The sequence below is a fragment of the Salminus brasiliensis genome, chromosome 9 (assembly GCF_030463535.1).
Source record: "Salminus brasiliensis chromosome 9, fSalBra1.hap2, whole genome shotgun sequence".
Taxonomy (NCBI): Eukaryota; Metazoa; Chordata; class Actinopteri; order Characiformes; family Bryconidae; genus Salminus; species Salminus brasiliensis.
In genome coordinates, this window is record NC_132886.1 from 39,513,752 (window position 1) to 39,528,905 (window position 15,154).

Sequence of the window (15,154 nt, forward strand, 5' to 3'; positions counted from 1 at the left end):
AAAGGTAGGACCAAACATTGACCACACTGCTCATCCTAATGCTGTTTAGGAATTGTACCCCTAACACGGGTCATCTTGTTGCAGGGGCAGCAGCGATGTGGGGCGATGTCACTCCATCCATCCATCCATCCATCCATCTATTCATTCATCACCTCCACCTGGAGAGCCCTGCACTGTCTGAGCATCATCTGCAGCTGTAGATAGACTGGAATAAAGCCTACAGAGAACATATGTGCTGTTTGGCTGCTTGTCTGCCAGCTTCTCCTTGGAACTCTCCGTTCCACCTTAAATGGTGCTGCAGTTACATTCTGGCGCCTGAGGCGCCAGAATGTAACTGCAGCACCATTTAAGGTGGAACGGAGAGTTCCAAGGAGAAGCTGGCAGACAAGGACCCAACTTCAGCCCCATCACAGATACACACTCACACACAGCTTAGAGGTGCCGTGCAGTGATTTGAACACCGGAAAAGCACAAAAACGACCTAAAAACATCCAATTTTCCCTCAAAACGAAGGATTTACTACAGCAAGGTGACGGTTGGAGAAAAACGACGGTCACGGTTTACAGAAGAGGCTGGAAAAACAGCCCTCAGCTTACCTTCCACATCCAGGCCATCCTAAACAGGGACGGTTCGGTCCACGCTGCTCGGTTTAGGGACGAAAACACGGCAAGGTCACTCGTGTGTCCGTCGGAACCGCAAAAGGTCCGAAAATACGAGACATTTTCCGTCTAAAAAACCGCTCCCGTTATTCAGCCTCTTTCCATTTACTCAGGGAAAAAAAGAAGCTCCGGCTGACGTTCGCTCTGATTGGCTGAGCGCCGCGCGGGACCCGCCCTCCGCTTACGTCACGTGCTTTCTGATTCCAATCGGCGCTGCTTGTTTGTTTATTGATTTCCTTTCGCGCCCGTTTTGAGGCAGGCCTGAATGCCTGAATGCGGGTGGGGGAAAAATAATGCGTTTAAAAACACGGTAATGTTTATTGTTTATTTTTTTTTAAGTATTTATATTACAATAAAGAACGGACAGATGCATGAGTAAATTCATAAATATGAATTGTAAAGTTAATTTCGCACAAATTTGCACATTTTGAGTGTTATAAAAGAATTAAAATTTATTTATTATTATTACAGATTATTTTTTTAATTAAGATTTTATTCCAAGTTATTCTGAAGACCAGTTCGACTGGTCCTGAAATTTGGACACAATGTAAAGAATAGCTAGATTTGAATAATGTAAATAAATAAATAAATACAAAATCAAAAAATAAAACCAAATGAATAAATAATAATAAATATAATAATAATAATAATAATAATAATAATGCACTTAAAGAGACAGTCTTAAAAGCTTAATAAGTCCAACCAGTGCTATGTCTCTAGAAAACGTGCCAACTCATCTTGCAGTAGCCTTTCCAGTAATATTTTTGGTTTTAAAGATGAGGATTTTTATTTATTTATTTTTTTTACATTGTACACATCAATACAAAACTAATTCAATTTACTCTAAAATTATAAAGGAAAAAAACTTAAATTGTTAGTATGGACAATAATCCTTTATATTATCTACATAATAAATGACAGAACATTTTTGTACTTTTTACATACATTAGATTGTAATTTTTAAAAGCAGAAAAAACATGATTAACAATATAGTATTTTTTATATTATAAATGTAACTTGTAATTTGTGGCAAAATACTTATTAATAACAGTTGTGTTCTTAATTTACAGAGAAATTTTGTGTACAATTGATTAAAAAAAAGAGAAAGAAAAAGAAAACTACTTAATTTAGAGTTGATTATTTTTAGAGTTGATTATTTTTTACCAGTGTAGTTAGAAGTAATGACTGACGTACTGACAGTAAGTACAGTAATATATAAAGATTGGAGTATTTGACTGTAGGCTGTGTTTGCGGTACAGTGCAGTATAGTGGGTAACACTGGGGTAACACCACCACCACCCTCCAGACTGCACTCTCTACAGTACTCTCTAGAAGGGAAAGTGACATTCACCCACCTCCGTAACCCGATTACTCCGAACGTCACGGCAGGCCTGACGTCATGGAGTCATGGACGCCACAAGACCTCAGAGACATCTGCAGATCCTTTCACTGTTGGTACTGCAAACCGGGAACAGCCTACAAGACCTGCCTGACGTTTTGGAGATGTTCTGACCCAGTCAGTCGTCCAGCCATCGCAGTTCGATTCTTCTCAAAGTGACTCAGCTTCAGGGAACGGACCGTTCACTTGCCACCCAACACATCCGACCCCTTAACAGGAGCCACTGGCACCAGATCATCAGTGTTACTCACTGGCTCCCTGCTCTACCGCAGAAAAACTCCAGCTTCAGCGCCGTAGCGTGTCGCGGGACGGGGGACATGGGACGGGCCTCATGATTTACTTCAGTGTGAAGTGGACCATAATTGCTAAGTCAACAGAGCATAAGAGGCCAGCACTCAACATCAGAGTCTGCTGTTAAACCGTTAGCATGCAAACACTCTCTGGAAAAGGGGATGGTGGGGTGGGGGGGTGGGGGGTCTGGCTGTTTGTTGTATTTAGATGCCTGAAGAACCTCAGTTATGTTCGCTTTCGCCAGGACACTCAGCGCTCTGTCCACTAAAGGTCACATGTGCTGGAATGACAAAGAGTCACGCTGGCTTCAGGTCTTTAAAAGGGAAGCCCAGGAGTGTGGCGACAGCCCTGCCCATGCTGAGCCACGCTTTCAAATGAGCTGTTTTTTATTGAAGCATTGATGAAGATATGCTACTCTATCCCGTGTCCAAATATTTGTGGACACCACTTCTTATGAAAGCATTCAGCTACTTCAACCTTTCGAACCCCAGGTTTATTATTTGGGTTATTAATAATGAACTCAAGTTCAGCAGAAACTACAACGAATTATTCGGTGACATTTTTGAATATTTTGTGGAGTCAAAGTCTCTGAGAGTCAAGTCTGAGTTTGACTCTAAGGTGAAGTCTCTGGGGTTCAAAATCCAAATGTCTCTTGGGTTCGAGTCTGACTCGAGTTTTGAATCAAGAAATGTGAGTCAGGGCCAAGTCTCAAGTTTCTGTACCACAAGGTCAAGTCGAATCCTGAGTCTGGAGTCTCTTGGGTTCGAGTCGGACTCAAGTTTTGAGTCTATCGAGCGCAAATCGAAAACAACTGCTGAGTCACTGGAGTACAAGTCCTTGTTGAGTCTTTAGTCTCTGGGGTTCAACTCGAAATGGAGTCTGGAGTCTCTTGGGTTTGAGTCTGACTCGAGTCTTGAATCTATTGAGTGCGAGTCAGAGCCAAGTCTCAAGTCTCTGGAGGGCACATCCAATTCAAGTTATTACTCTCTAGGCTTCATCTACAAATGGAGTCTGGAATCTCTTGGGTTCAAGTCTGACTCGAGTCTTGAGTTTATGGAATGCAAATCAGAGCCAAGTCTCTGGAGCGCAAGGTCAAGTCAAATCCTGAGTCTGGAGAACTTTGGCTCGAGCCTGACTCGAGTTTTGAGTCTATCGAGCGCGAATCGAACACAACTGCAGAGTCTCTGGAAAACAAGTCCAAGGAAAAAACTCGAGTTGTTGAGTCTTTAGTCTCTGGGGTTCAACTCCAAATGGAGTCTCTTGGGTTTGAGTCTGACACGAGTCTTGAATCAATTGAGTCTTGAATCTATTGAGTCTTTAGTCTCTGGGGTTCAACTCCAAATGGAGTCTCTTGGGTTTGAGTCTGACTCGAGTCTTGAATCTATTGAGTGCGAATCAGAGCCAAGTCCAGAGTCTCTGGAGTGCACATCCAAGTCAAATCTTGAGTCTCTGGGGTATGAGTCTGAGTCAAGTCGCAGAGCTCAGGGGTTCGGGTCTCAGGGTTTTGAGTCTTTGGGATTTTAACATGCGTGTTAAAACACTCCTGCCTCTATATTAAGAAGAAATGAGGGGAGAGAAAAGTGCTGCTGGTAGGTGCAATAGAGAGGAGCTAGAGCTGTAATATGAGGCAGCGAGACTCCTGCCCCACTGAGGATCTCGCAGGTTCAGGCAGTTCAAACAGCACAACGGCAGCATCTGAACTGATTCCCAGGCTTTTAGGGACAAACGGACTCTCCTGAGATCGCTAATGCTCGACTCGTGCTGATGGACATCTACAAAGCCAGACAGGCTCCCTCGCGGTGCATCCAAGCCACTTCTGAAAGCCGCAGAACCTCAGAGGCTGTTTCTTATTCAGTTGGATTTCGGGGGGATTTTCTTTCCGTCTCTTTTTCAGGCAGAGGATTTACTTTCATTCATGAGGTCGTGCCAAAGCTCGGAGGGTGCTTTGCATCCATCAACGTGCAGAAAATGGTAGCGACTCAAGTGCAAACTGGATGTTTATGAGTTTTGTAGTTAAATAATTAATAATTACACTGCCGGGAGCTCTCGCGAACTTTCTGAAAAACGAGGCAATGAGGCTCCCTCACAACAGGTTACGATGATCCCCAATTGTTACGAGGACAATTCCTGATGCCTGAGACTTCGTTTTAGCAGGGTTTTGAGAAGCAAATCCTTTAGTGGTGGAGGGATACAGGTCCCTAAAGAAAATGTGGTTCTTCAGATTTATTACCATTTTATAATGATCAACACTCCATAGAAAAGGTGCAGCAGGTTCACTGGTGGGTTTGGATAGTGTAGAAAATGGCTATTTGCATGTTGTAGTCATGGCAACCGCTGTTTCATTCACCACCACTAATAAATTCTCTACAATGATCCACAATTTCCCACCAACCGAACGCATAAGTACGATGACTGGGTTCCTCATTAAAACATTGACAATTCCCAATAGAACCGGACGCTCTGGAGAAGCCTCCCATGAGCCAATGGTCACCATGCCCAATGCTCAAAGTGTCGGCACTGGCCTAGTTGGAATGGTGACTACTGTGACCCAGTACTAATCATCCAACTCCAGTCCCCGTCCTTCCTGAAGCTCTAGTGGCAGAACACAGTCAAATCCTCACAGCCATGTTCCATGACTTCTAGTGTAAACGCCTACCCAGGTGATTAAAGGAGAGGCTCCCTGTCGACACCGGACCAACGAGCAGGTGTCTGCAGAAGTTTGAGTCTGGAGCATAAGGGTGGGGGGGTCGTGTAAAAGCGATGCGGAACCGATGCAGAACGGCGGCCTACAAAACAGGTGGTGTAGATTCTGAGGCGAGTCGCAGAGGGACGTGATCTCCAGCAGTCGGTGTGAATCTGCAAACTCAAACAGCAGAAACCCGGTGCAGCACGGCGTCAAGCTTTCCCCCCTGATTTTACGCAGAGGAAAGCAGCATGACTGTGCCATTTCTCTGATGCACTTTGAAACACAAATTGTTATCCGCCGGGACCCGAAGACTGACAGCCCAGGAATTTTTCAGCTGTCAAGGTAATAGAAAGATCTTTTTATCAGGGAAGGAAATGTCAGAAGCAAAAACAAAACAAAACTTTGTCTTGGTTGTATCTCCTATTCCTGACTTCCAGTGCTTAGTGAAATTAAAAGTACACCTCGGAGAACGTACGCGAGACTGAGAAAGTATTGCAATTCCACACTCTCAATAAAACACCAACGGGCCTAGTATTGAGCCCTGGGGCACTCCTGCAGCTCTAAAGCAATCTTCGCAAAGGCTCCTGGTGGTGCTGGTGTACAAAACAGAAAGACTAATTATTAAGAAGAGTCAAGCGCTCCCTTTGCCGTCCTCAATGAGATGGCTCGGTGGACTGCCAAGCCTGAAGGCGTAGTTTAACTAGTTCAGGGACTGCCTCACAACGTAAGGATGCGCTAATATGTAATGCTAAATACCCAGACAATGTGGCTCAAGTAGTAAAAATTGGCTCAACTTCTTGTTATGGAGACCATACACAACAAAGGAGATTCAACTGGGGGAAAAAAAAAAAAAAACACGAGTCGAGTCCGAGTAGAGTCTTGAATCGCCGAAGTGCAGGGTCTCGAGTCTGTGGGGTATGATGGGATGGGATGTGATGCCAGGTCAAGTTTTGTGACTGGCAGATGTGATTTCAAGCCACGTTTTGAGTCTCTGGGGTCCGAGTCAGGGTTGAGTATCAAGTCTATGGGGAGTGGAATCTCGAGTCTCTGGGATGTGAATCAAAGTCGAGTCGAGGGTACAGGTCAGAGTCATGTCTTGTGTCTCTGGAGTGCAAGTTCGAGCCAGAGTCTCAAGCCTCTGGCATGCAAGTAAATGTGAGTCTAGAGTCTGTGGGTGCGAGACTGAGTCAAGCCCTGAGACTCTCTAGGGGGCAGGTCCGAGGCAAGCCCTGAGACTCTCTAGGGGGCAGGACCGAGTCAAGCCCTGAGACTCTCTAGGGGGCAGGACCGAGTCAAGCCCTGAGACTCTCTAGGGGGCAGGACCGAGTCAAGCCCTGAGACTCTCTAGGGGGCAGGACCGAGTCAAGCCCTGAGACTCTCTAGGGGGCAGGACCGAGTCAAGCCCTGAGACTCTCTAGGGGGCAGGTCCGAGTCAAGTCCTGAGACTCTCTAGGGGGCAGGTCCAAGTCAAGCCCTGAGACTCTCTAGGGGGCAGGTCCGAGTCAAGCCCTGAGACTCTCTAGGGGGCAGGTCCGAGTCAAGCCCTGAGACTCTCTAGGGGGCAGGTCCGAGTCAAGCCCTGAGACTCTCTAGGGGGCAGGTCCGAGTCAAGCCCTGAGACTCTCTAGGGGGCAGGTCCGAGTCAAGCCCTGAGACTCTCTAGGGGGCAGGTCCGAGTCAAGCCCTGAGACTCTCTAGGGGGCAGGTCCATGTCAAGCCCTGAGACTCTCTAGGGGGCAGGTCCATGTCAAGTCCTGAGACTCTCTAGGGGGCAGGTCCGAGTCAAGCCCTGAGACTCTCTAGGGGGCAGGTCCGAGTCAAGCCCTGAGACTCTCTAGGGGGCAGGTCCGAGTCAAGCCCTGAGACTCTCTAGGGGGCAGGTCCATGTCAAGCCCTGACTCTCTAGGGGGCAGGTCCATGTCAAGCCCTGACTCTCTCTAGGGGGCAGGTCCATGTCAAGCACGGAAACTCTGAGGTGGAGGTTAGAGTCAAGTCCTGACTCTCTAGGGTGCAGGTCCATGTCAAGTCTCGACTCAACTTGACTCCAGCCAAAGCATTGAGATGCATCAAGTCCTTGTTAAAAACCAAGTCTTTAAGAGCAGAGAGGATTCCCCGGATGTGACTGAGTTTTTGTAAGAACCCAGAGGACTTTTTTTGACTCTTCCTAATCAGATGCCTCGCCTCGAGCAGCTCGAGCTAAAATAAACAGATCCAGGGAACGAGTTTCGTTCTCCCTCTGCCTCGTAAATCCCTGGGCTTCGCTCGGCTCTGGGCCAGCAGTAGTGTTTTGCGCTACCAGCTCCGAGCCCCGTTGTGCACTGAACCGCAGTGACATTGCAAAATTTCTCAGACCCGCAGCCATGAATAGAAATGCGCTCGCCGGCTCCTTCATGGTAGAAGGCAGGACCCGGTACCCAGACAAATGAAGTTTTACATTTGCATTGCAGAGAGGTAGCGCTCCTGCCAATTACTTTTGTCCCTTCAAGCCCCAATCCCAAACCGTCAAAACAATCACCCCTAGGCCTGGACTCGCATCGCTAACACAAACACACCGGCCCTCAGACGCCGGGAAAAGGAGGGATGTGCGTTCAAACAGGAATCAGTCATTTAGGGAACTGTTCTACGCCACGATATCTGCACTTTGCACGGAAATAGCAGTGGTGGCTCAGGGGCAAGAGCACTGGGTTATTGCTCACAGGGCCAAGCTGCCACCGTTGTGTCGGGCCCTTTGAGCAAGACCCTTAACCTTCTCCAGTGGGTTCCGTAACGTGATGTAAGACCTTACCTGGCAACCCTGCTGGCTTTGCTGGTCTTCAGTCCAGAGCCTGAATCGAGCGGCAAGTCTGTCAACATGCGAGTCGCTGGCTTTCCTTCCTGTTTCCAATAGAAACACATACATGTCCAAAAGTTTGTGGACACCGCTTCAAATAACTTCATTCATTTAGCTACCTTCCTCCCATTAAAGTTCCACCCACTGCTGACATGGATGCGCAAATGCACTCACAGCTTGTCTAGTCCCTGTAGAAAAGAAGCACTGCCAATAGAACAGGACTCTCTGGAACAGATCAACATGAACCTACTGGCACCATGCTGCCTAATAACGCCAGTCGTGGGCTAGAGGAAGGGGTGCTGCAAGGGATTTTGGGCCCGATGAAAAGATGTTACACTGGGCCCCACTTAACTCTTTTTAAGGGGGGCCCTGTCAGTCAGACAGAGTCGCCCTAACTTGTCCTAAGCAGCGAAACAACTGTGTTCTCTGGAATGGCGATGGTGCTCCATTCAGTAGTTTTTGGGATGAGATGAGGAGGGGTGATGATCAACATCCAACATCCTGACCTCACTAATGCTCTTGTTGCTGAATGCAATCAAATCCTCACAGCAACGCTTCTCCGAAATCTAGTAGAAAGCCTTCTTTCCTAAACAGTAGAGACAGTTACTCCAACAAAGGCAGAATAAGCTCTTTTTAATACCCTTCAGAAAAAAAACAGAGAATGAGCAGGTGTCCCAATACTTTTGTGCATGTAGTGGATGTACACCCACCGTCCATTCAGTGTGTTTTTTTTTGTGACATCACCAAGAAATAACAAACCCACCAAAACACACTAAACAGAGGTGGGACATTACTCCCTTCTTTACGTATAGTGTTAAAGAGAGTAGAGGGTCAACTGCACCCCCTACTGGTCAGAGCTGTAAGTGCATTATATTACAAATGAATGCAAATGAAAAGAACATCAAAATCATCAATTTGAAAATAATCCAATCGTCCAAAAGCTGCATTTCTTATTTATGCTAATAGATTGTTGTAAAAATGAGGGACAAATATGTGGAAACCACTGCTGCTGCTTCAGTCCCCAGTGACTTCCTCGAGCTTTATTAGTGTGCTTTTACACTCACTGCCGACTCTATCAGCTCCCGCAGTCCATCTGTTTCTCTGCATACTTTATTAGCCTCCTTTCACCTCAGGACCCAACAGGCCCACCACAGAGGAGGTAGGCAGTATTTGGGTGGTGGGGCATTCTCAGCACTGCAGTGACACTGGCTGACATGGTGGTGCTGTCTGCTGGTACGAGAGGGTCAGAAACAGCAGCAGTGGGTCCTGACAAAGCTGATAAACAGACAGTGAGTGTAAAGAAGTGGCTGATCGGTGGGACCTAGATCAGAGTCTAGAGCAGTGGATCCCAACCCTGGTTCTCCATGGAATTACCCCTCCGCCTTCAACCCCTGTAACCCATCCGTGCAGTGAACACACACACACACACACCGTGACAGTGAGCACACGTGCCCATCGCTGCAGAGCCCAGAGAGAGCAAACGGCTTTGCTCAAGGGCCCAACAGCGGCACAATCCTGTCATCAATAGCCCTAACAGGTGCTTTGCAGGTGAGCCACCACTGCCCTAGGTTCAGCCGGCTAAGGAGGCCTCTGCCGGAGAAAGATGTCTGGGATAAAGTAGCAGTGTTTTACTGCCATCTAGTGTCTGTAAATATAATCCTGTATAAGTGACAGTATTACAGCTAAGGTAAATACGGTTACTGGGGAAAGGTGCATTTGATGCATTTTCCAGGTGGGGGCTCATCTGAGATTACTCACCGCCATGAAAGGTGTGTCTTATAGCCTGTTATTTTAATCCCTGACTGATTTTCCACATAAACAGGGACCGATCTCAGACCTCAGAGCAGAATGCTGAAAGATAGCAAGCACATTTTGTTAATTATAAAAGATAACAACACACAACGCATCTCATTATACAGATTTATTAAACAAGTGTTAAACAGGAATGCTCATAGATATTATAAAGAAGTCCAAACGTATTGCAGACGAAAAAAAAACAAAACAAAAAAAATACACGTGCTTTCAGGACAGTCTTCAAACGCCTGGATTTCAGGCACTGGGCGCGTACTGCATCGCGAGCCTGTCAAATTCGTTCTCCTGCAAGATACAAAAGCATTCATTATGGATTCAATTATCGTGGCACAAAAGGCCCAAAAAAAAGGTAAGGCGGGAACAAAATCCCGACCATTAGCCTATCATTATAATCAGGCTCATCATGAAGAGGTAAAACTGGAGGTCATTATTTTTAATCACAGCAATAATGAGGAATCCAGCATAGGCTTTTATCCAGTTGTGTAAGCACTCCTTTATGACTTCCAGACCTCAGCAGTTGGAGAATTTCTTCACGGATTTAAAATACTCACCTTAATGAGATAATCCTTAATGAAAGGATGTGATTTGTGGGCATCTTTCAGTTGGGACAAGTAGCGGTTTGTAACCTGCGCAGACACGAGAAGAAAAACAAGAAGGTGGTCACTTAGGTGGACATTTATTGTAGGCAAGTGGACAAAACGAGCTTCATCAGGCTGTATCACATTCAATGACTATTAAAAACCCTGCTTTCACATGAACCTGACCGGATTCCCTCAATCTTAATCATCCAACGTCCAGTGAGAGCAGCAGTGGCTGCACGTCTCCCCCTAGTGGAGGCTCGAGGGGAACTGCTGGTTGACTTATCTACAGGTCTCGCAGTTGGGCGCTGTCCAGAGTAGTCTGCTGAAAGTCTTGGATTAAGCTCTGTTTAAAAGCTGTGTCAAGTGGACTAGGGTGCAGCCACTACGATCCAGGGATTGCTGGGTCATGCCGTTTGCCATCAGCAGCCGGAGTCAGAGAGAGCACAACTGGCCACAATCTGGCTCCTCGGAGCTGGGGAGCTGTACCTTCCTCTGAGCATGCCGGCTACCAACGCCCAACAGCGCTGCTGCTTTGGCTGTGACCTATGACGTGCCCTGTCCTGTCGCTGCTCTGTCTGAGCCAACCTGGAGGTATTAGACAACCTTTTTCGTGAGCGGCGCCGTGGCACACAAGTCACTTTTAGTCTGCTGAACCAACCAGCCAGGCCCATTTCACAAGGCTTTAAATACAAATCACGCTTTGAGCGCCCCCTCATGGACAGTGAGGCATCAGCATGATTCTGAAGGTGCTGTTTTTAGGTCACGACATGTATCTTGAGTATCTGAGATGCATTACAGCCACAGGTTACAGCAGTGTAAACACGCCCGTCTCTCCAAGACAAATTCCACAACCAATACCCCTCCTAGTACAAGCGCAATGGGCGAATTTGCCAACCTACGCGGCAGCCAGATTTCAGTCTGACTAACTGGAGACAAATTTCACTACCCAGTCTAACGCATGTGGCTACAACCTAGGTACTAGTCCCATGATGAGTTCAGGTGTGTGTACGCAGTCAGGGTTACTTTAAGAAAGCAGCACAGAGACACACTTACCTCAGGAGCCTTGCCCAAGTGTTGTGTCAACACAATCAGGTTGACGAGAGTTTCAGGGTGGCCGCTGTCCTGTGACAGATTCAATAAGAAAACAATGAGTGGAGGAACAGCCGATAAGGATCCCATCACAGACAGTAGGGTAACGTGTCTGAGCATAACTCAGCGGTACACAGTTTTATGTGGACTACATTTGAACATGTCTATGAATTATTATATTAATTGTTTCAGACTGCAAGCCCACAAGCTGTTTGGATTTTGGACTTAGACTGAACAGTACAGCCTGAAAATAAAACGCTTTATTGATTAGAATTTAATTAAAACATAAATCAGATACAGGAGAGTCCTGCAGGATGCACAGCAGCAACGCAGCGACCACTCCTGGCTCCAAACAGGCTTCAGATTGATTAACAGACGGACACCCCAAAGCCATTCTCCTACCTTGTCCAGGGCATCCTGCAGGACAGATTCGGCCTCGTCCCATTTGTTCTGGGCCATGTGGCAGGCAGCCTGACCGTTCAGCAAGATCAGAGTGGGAGAGTATTTATCAGACATCTCCTGGAAGATGTAGAAGGCGTCCTGCAGCTTCTCTCCTCCCTGACAAAGAAGGCAAAACATCATAAGAGACGCAGATCAGGCGATGTACTTGAGATTGAACTGCGAGTGCGACATAAGCTTTTGTTATGGATTATGTGTCCAAAAGTATGTGGACACCCTTTAATTAAAGAGGTGCTGTTTTCACTTTTGGAGGTAATGTAAATCTGGCAGATGTTCTTTACAATGGATCAGGATTTGATAATAAATGGACCAATAGAAATGCTCCAAAACCACTCAGAATAGAATCTTTTTACACTGACTTCCATTAGAAGTTAAGAAGGGTTTTTCCCTTCTCCCATAAAGCTGCATTTTTGGAGATGTGAGGTTTTTAATCCAACTGAATACGATTCAGATTGAGGTGTTTACGTGTACATTCTAACAGATTATTAGGCTGCATGTAAACGTGGCTAAAAGTAAAATCAGGTATACCGTTTGTTATGGGTGGGGTTTTTATGGTGATCAAGCAACCATACCAAAGCCTAACTTCACCAAGCATACCGCCAACATCATAAAGGTATTCTAAAGGTAGCTATGAAATATTGAATGATGAGACTAGCTAATTTTACAGAAGTTACAAGCTGCGAGATAAGGAGTCAAAAGAACTGAGAAGAATGTAGACAGACTCACAACAGCAAGGTTGACCCAGGCGGTGGCCAGCTGAGTTAGTGTAGCATCTTCATCCTGTTCCTGCATCTTCTTCAGCTCTTTTCTATGGAATTAATAAGTCAACACATCAGCAAAGGACAGACATGAACATGCACATACAACTATACACCAGTCAGCCAGAACATTAATACCACTGAGCAGGTGAAGTGGAAATACACAACAGCATACCTTGCCATGTCAACTCTGTCCAGCTTGAGAAGTATCTGGACGGTCATCGCCATGCTAAAACAGAACAGTTGGTAGTTAGAGAGATAGATAAATAAATAAATGACTCAACGAAACCAAATTTTCGATTCTTTACAGCACTGACCACTCGAGGCTGTCTCCCTGGTGAAGTGTCCGCAGGGCAGCATCTGTGTTCATCTCGTGCAGGTAGATGGAGGCGGCCATCAGCAGGAAGGTGGTGTTCGAGACGTCCATACTTTTACTCATCTTCTTATCCAGCTCAGCCACGATCGCGTCCCTACAGACAGAATCATTCCAATCCAAAACTTTTCATTATTATTATTATAATAATATGACGCATACATTAATGTGATGCCCACCCCAAAACTAGCATCATCTACCAATCACAGTAAGGGCTGAGCTGCTACACAGACAAACCTGTACAGAAATTACAATGGGTTTCAGTGGATCGCATTCTGGGTGCTGACCTTTTGCCCTCATTCGACAGATAGTCCGCAAACATCCGGACAGCCTTCAGCTCCTCAGAGGAACTTTGCTTTATGTCCTCCAGCACCACTCCATACTTTCTCTGCAGAAACAACAGCAAAGATCCCTTAAACACAGCTTTCCAATGTTTTCCCTATTTCCAACTCAAGACCAGCTTCTGCTTAAATGTCCTAAGATGGGCTTTGATGGTCAAGCATGTTGACCAGTTTAGCTTTCATTTTCATTTGAGTTTAATGGACTAGCTGGTCATACCAGTTTGGTCAAGAGGTAAGATCAGTCCATCAGCATGACGAGCTTAGCCAAACTAGTCAGCCAGTTTGACCAGCTAGGTCAAGTGGGTCATACAGATGGACCAACAAGTCCCCATCTAACTCTTAAAGTATCTGGCTTAGCAGCATTTTCGCCTGGATGACCAGCTTTTCAACCACCTTGGCCATGACAGACCAGCTTTGGTCAAGAGATAAGACGGCCTGTCCAAGCTGGTCATACTGGTGAACTAGTTAAGGTCAGAAGACACGCTGGTTGCCCTGCCAGGTTATGCGCGTCAACCAGTTTGGTCTGGAAGCAAGATGGTCTAGCAGAATGATCAACTTGTCCAAGCTGATCATCCCGGCTGACTAGTTTGGTCAGGAAGGCTACGGGTCATACAGATGGATCAACGAGTGCCCATCAAACTCTCAAACTATCTGGCTTAGCAGCATTATCGCCTGGACGTCCAGCTTTTCAACAACCTTAACCATCACAGACCAGATAAGATGCTCTATGATCATGACCAACCATGTCCAAGTTGGTCATACTGGCGGACTGGTCAGATCAGGAGATACGCTGGTCGACCAGTCAGGTCATGCAGGACGACTAGCCTGGTCAGGCCAATCATGCTGGTGATCTATCTGACTTGAGTTGAGTTTGATGAACTAGCAGGTCCATCAGCATGACCATCTAGCTCATCATTATGGTTCTCTAGTCTGGAGATGAGGCATGCTCGTCACTCAGCCCGGTCAAGCCTGGTCATCAACTCAAGGCTACTGTTTCGGGTTTTTTTGGACATCGCTGGTGCTCATGCTGAGTCTTACTTCACCTGCAGATGAAAAAGCAACAGCCGAAAGGCAAAACCTGGAGCTGCATGGTTTGAAAGGTACCTGTGCAATGTACGCCCTGTAGAGGAAGATGTCCTTCTCCAACTCTTTGTCTGGTCCTGAGGCCTGAAGAGGAAAATTAATAAACATATGATTGACAGTCAAGCATTTGGTCTTCTCATGGACTACTGAACCTTACTATGGGCATAAACAGAGGAACTGGGCCTGTGAATCCAACTGTGGAGAAGACTACAAGACAGGGGGTCAGCTAGCTAACCAGCAGCTAACCAGCAGCTAAGACAGTTAGCTAGCTAGCTATAAAAGTCATAATGGTCAATTTGCCCCTCAAATATCTGCAATATTTATGACGTAAGCAGCAAAATCTTCACCAATATGACGTGTGAGTGTATGTACACACAGCTAGCTAGCTAGCACGCTAGAGCCTCAGCTGACTGACGTTGTTTTCTACGCTAAGCTAGCACCGCTAAGCTAGCCGGCTGCCAACCCCCCCCAAAACGGCCTCACACGGACGCCCTGTCCTCCCGTGGACAGAGTCAAAAAGCTGCGAGAGCTCCTCGTACCTTGACCTTCTGAGCCTCGTTAATGCAGTGCTGGTAGCTGCCGATATAAAAGGCGTTTTTCACGTCGAATAACTCGTCCACTTCTCCCTGCTGCGCCGCCATGATGCTCCCGAAGATCGGTCCACGTCACACCAGCGGCCACGTCGTCAGAAGGAAGAGTGGGCGGGGCGAGGGCGAGGGCGTTCGTCCCATTGGCCGAGGACGCCGTCAATCTCGCGGACACGCTCCTGGCCACTTTATTAGAAACGTTTGCC

General features: G+C 46.6%; 2 protein-coding genes across 2 annotated transcripts in view; both read right to left on the bottom strand.

The window, feature by feature from the left end:
• The window catches only part of st6galnac3 (ST6 (alpha-N-acetyl-neuraminyl-2,3-beta-galactosyl-1,3)-N-acetylgalactosaminide alpha-2,6-sialyltransferase 3), a 75,692-nt gene extending 74,934 nt beyond the window's left edge, over positions 1-758 (bottom strand). The window contains exon 1 of the mRNA XM_072688374.1: positions 597-758. Coding sequence (XP_072544475.1) covers positions 597-614 — 18 coding nt within the window. The 5' untranslated portion in view covers positions 615-758. The remainder of the gene's footprint in view (positions 1-596) is intronic.
• A 9,013-nt stretch (positions 759-9,771) lies between these two features.
• On the bottom strand, positions 9,772-15,037 carry cope (COPI coat complex subunit epsilon). Its single transcript, XM_072687001.1, has 10 exons — positions 14,901-15,037; positions 14,383-14,445; positions 13,225-13,325; positions 12,882-13,034; positions 12,740-12,793; positions 12,533-12,614; positions 11,750-11,905; positions 11,312-11,380; positions 10,229-10,303; positions 9,772-9,962 (listed from the first exon to the last, which is right to left on the bottom strand). Exons 1-10 carry the CDS (start codon positions 15,000-15,002, stop codon positions 9,915-9,917), a joined length of 903 nt encoding a protein of 300 aa, XP_072543102.1. The 5' UTR covers positions 15,003-15,037; the 3' UTR covers positions 9,772-9,914.
• Between the last annotated feature and the right edge of the window lie 117 nt (positions 15,038-15,154).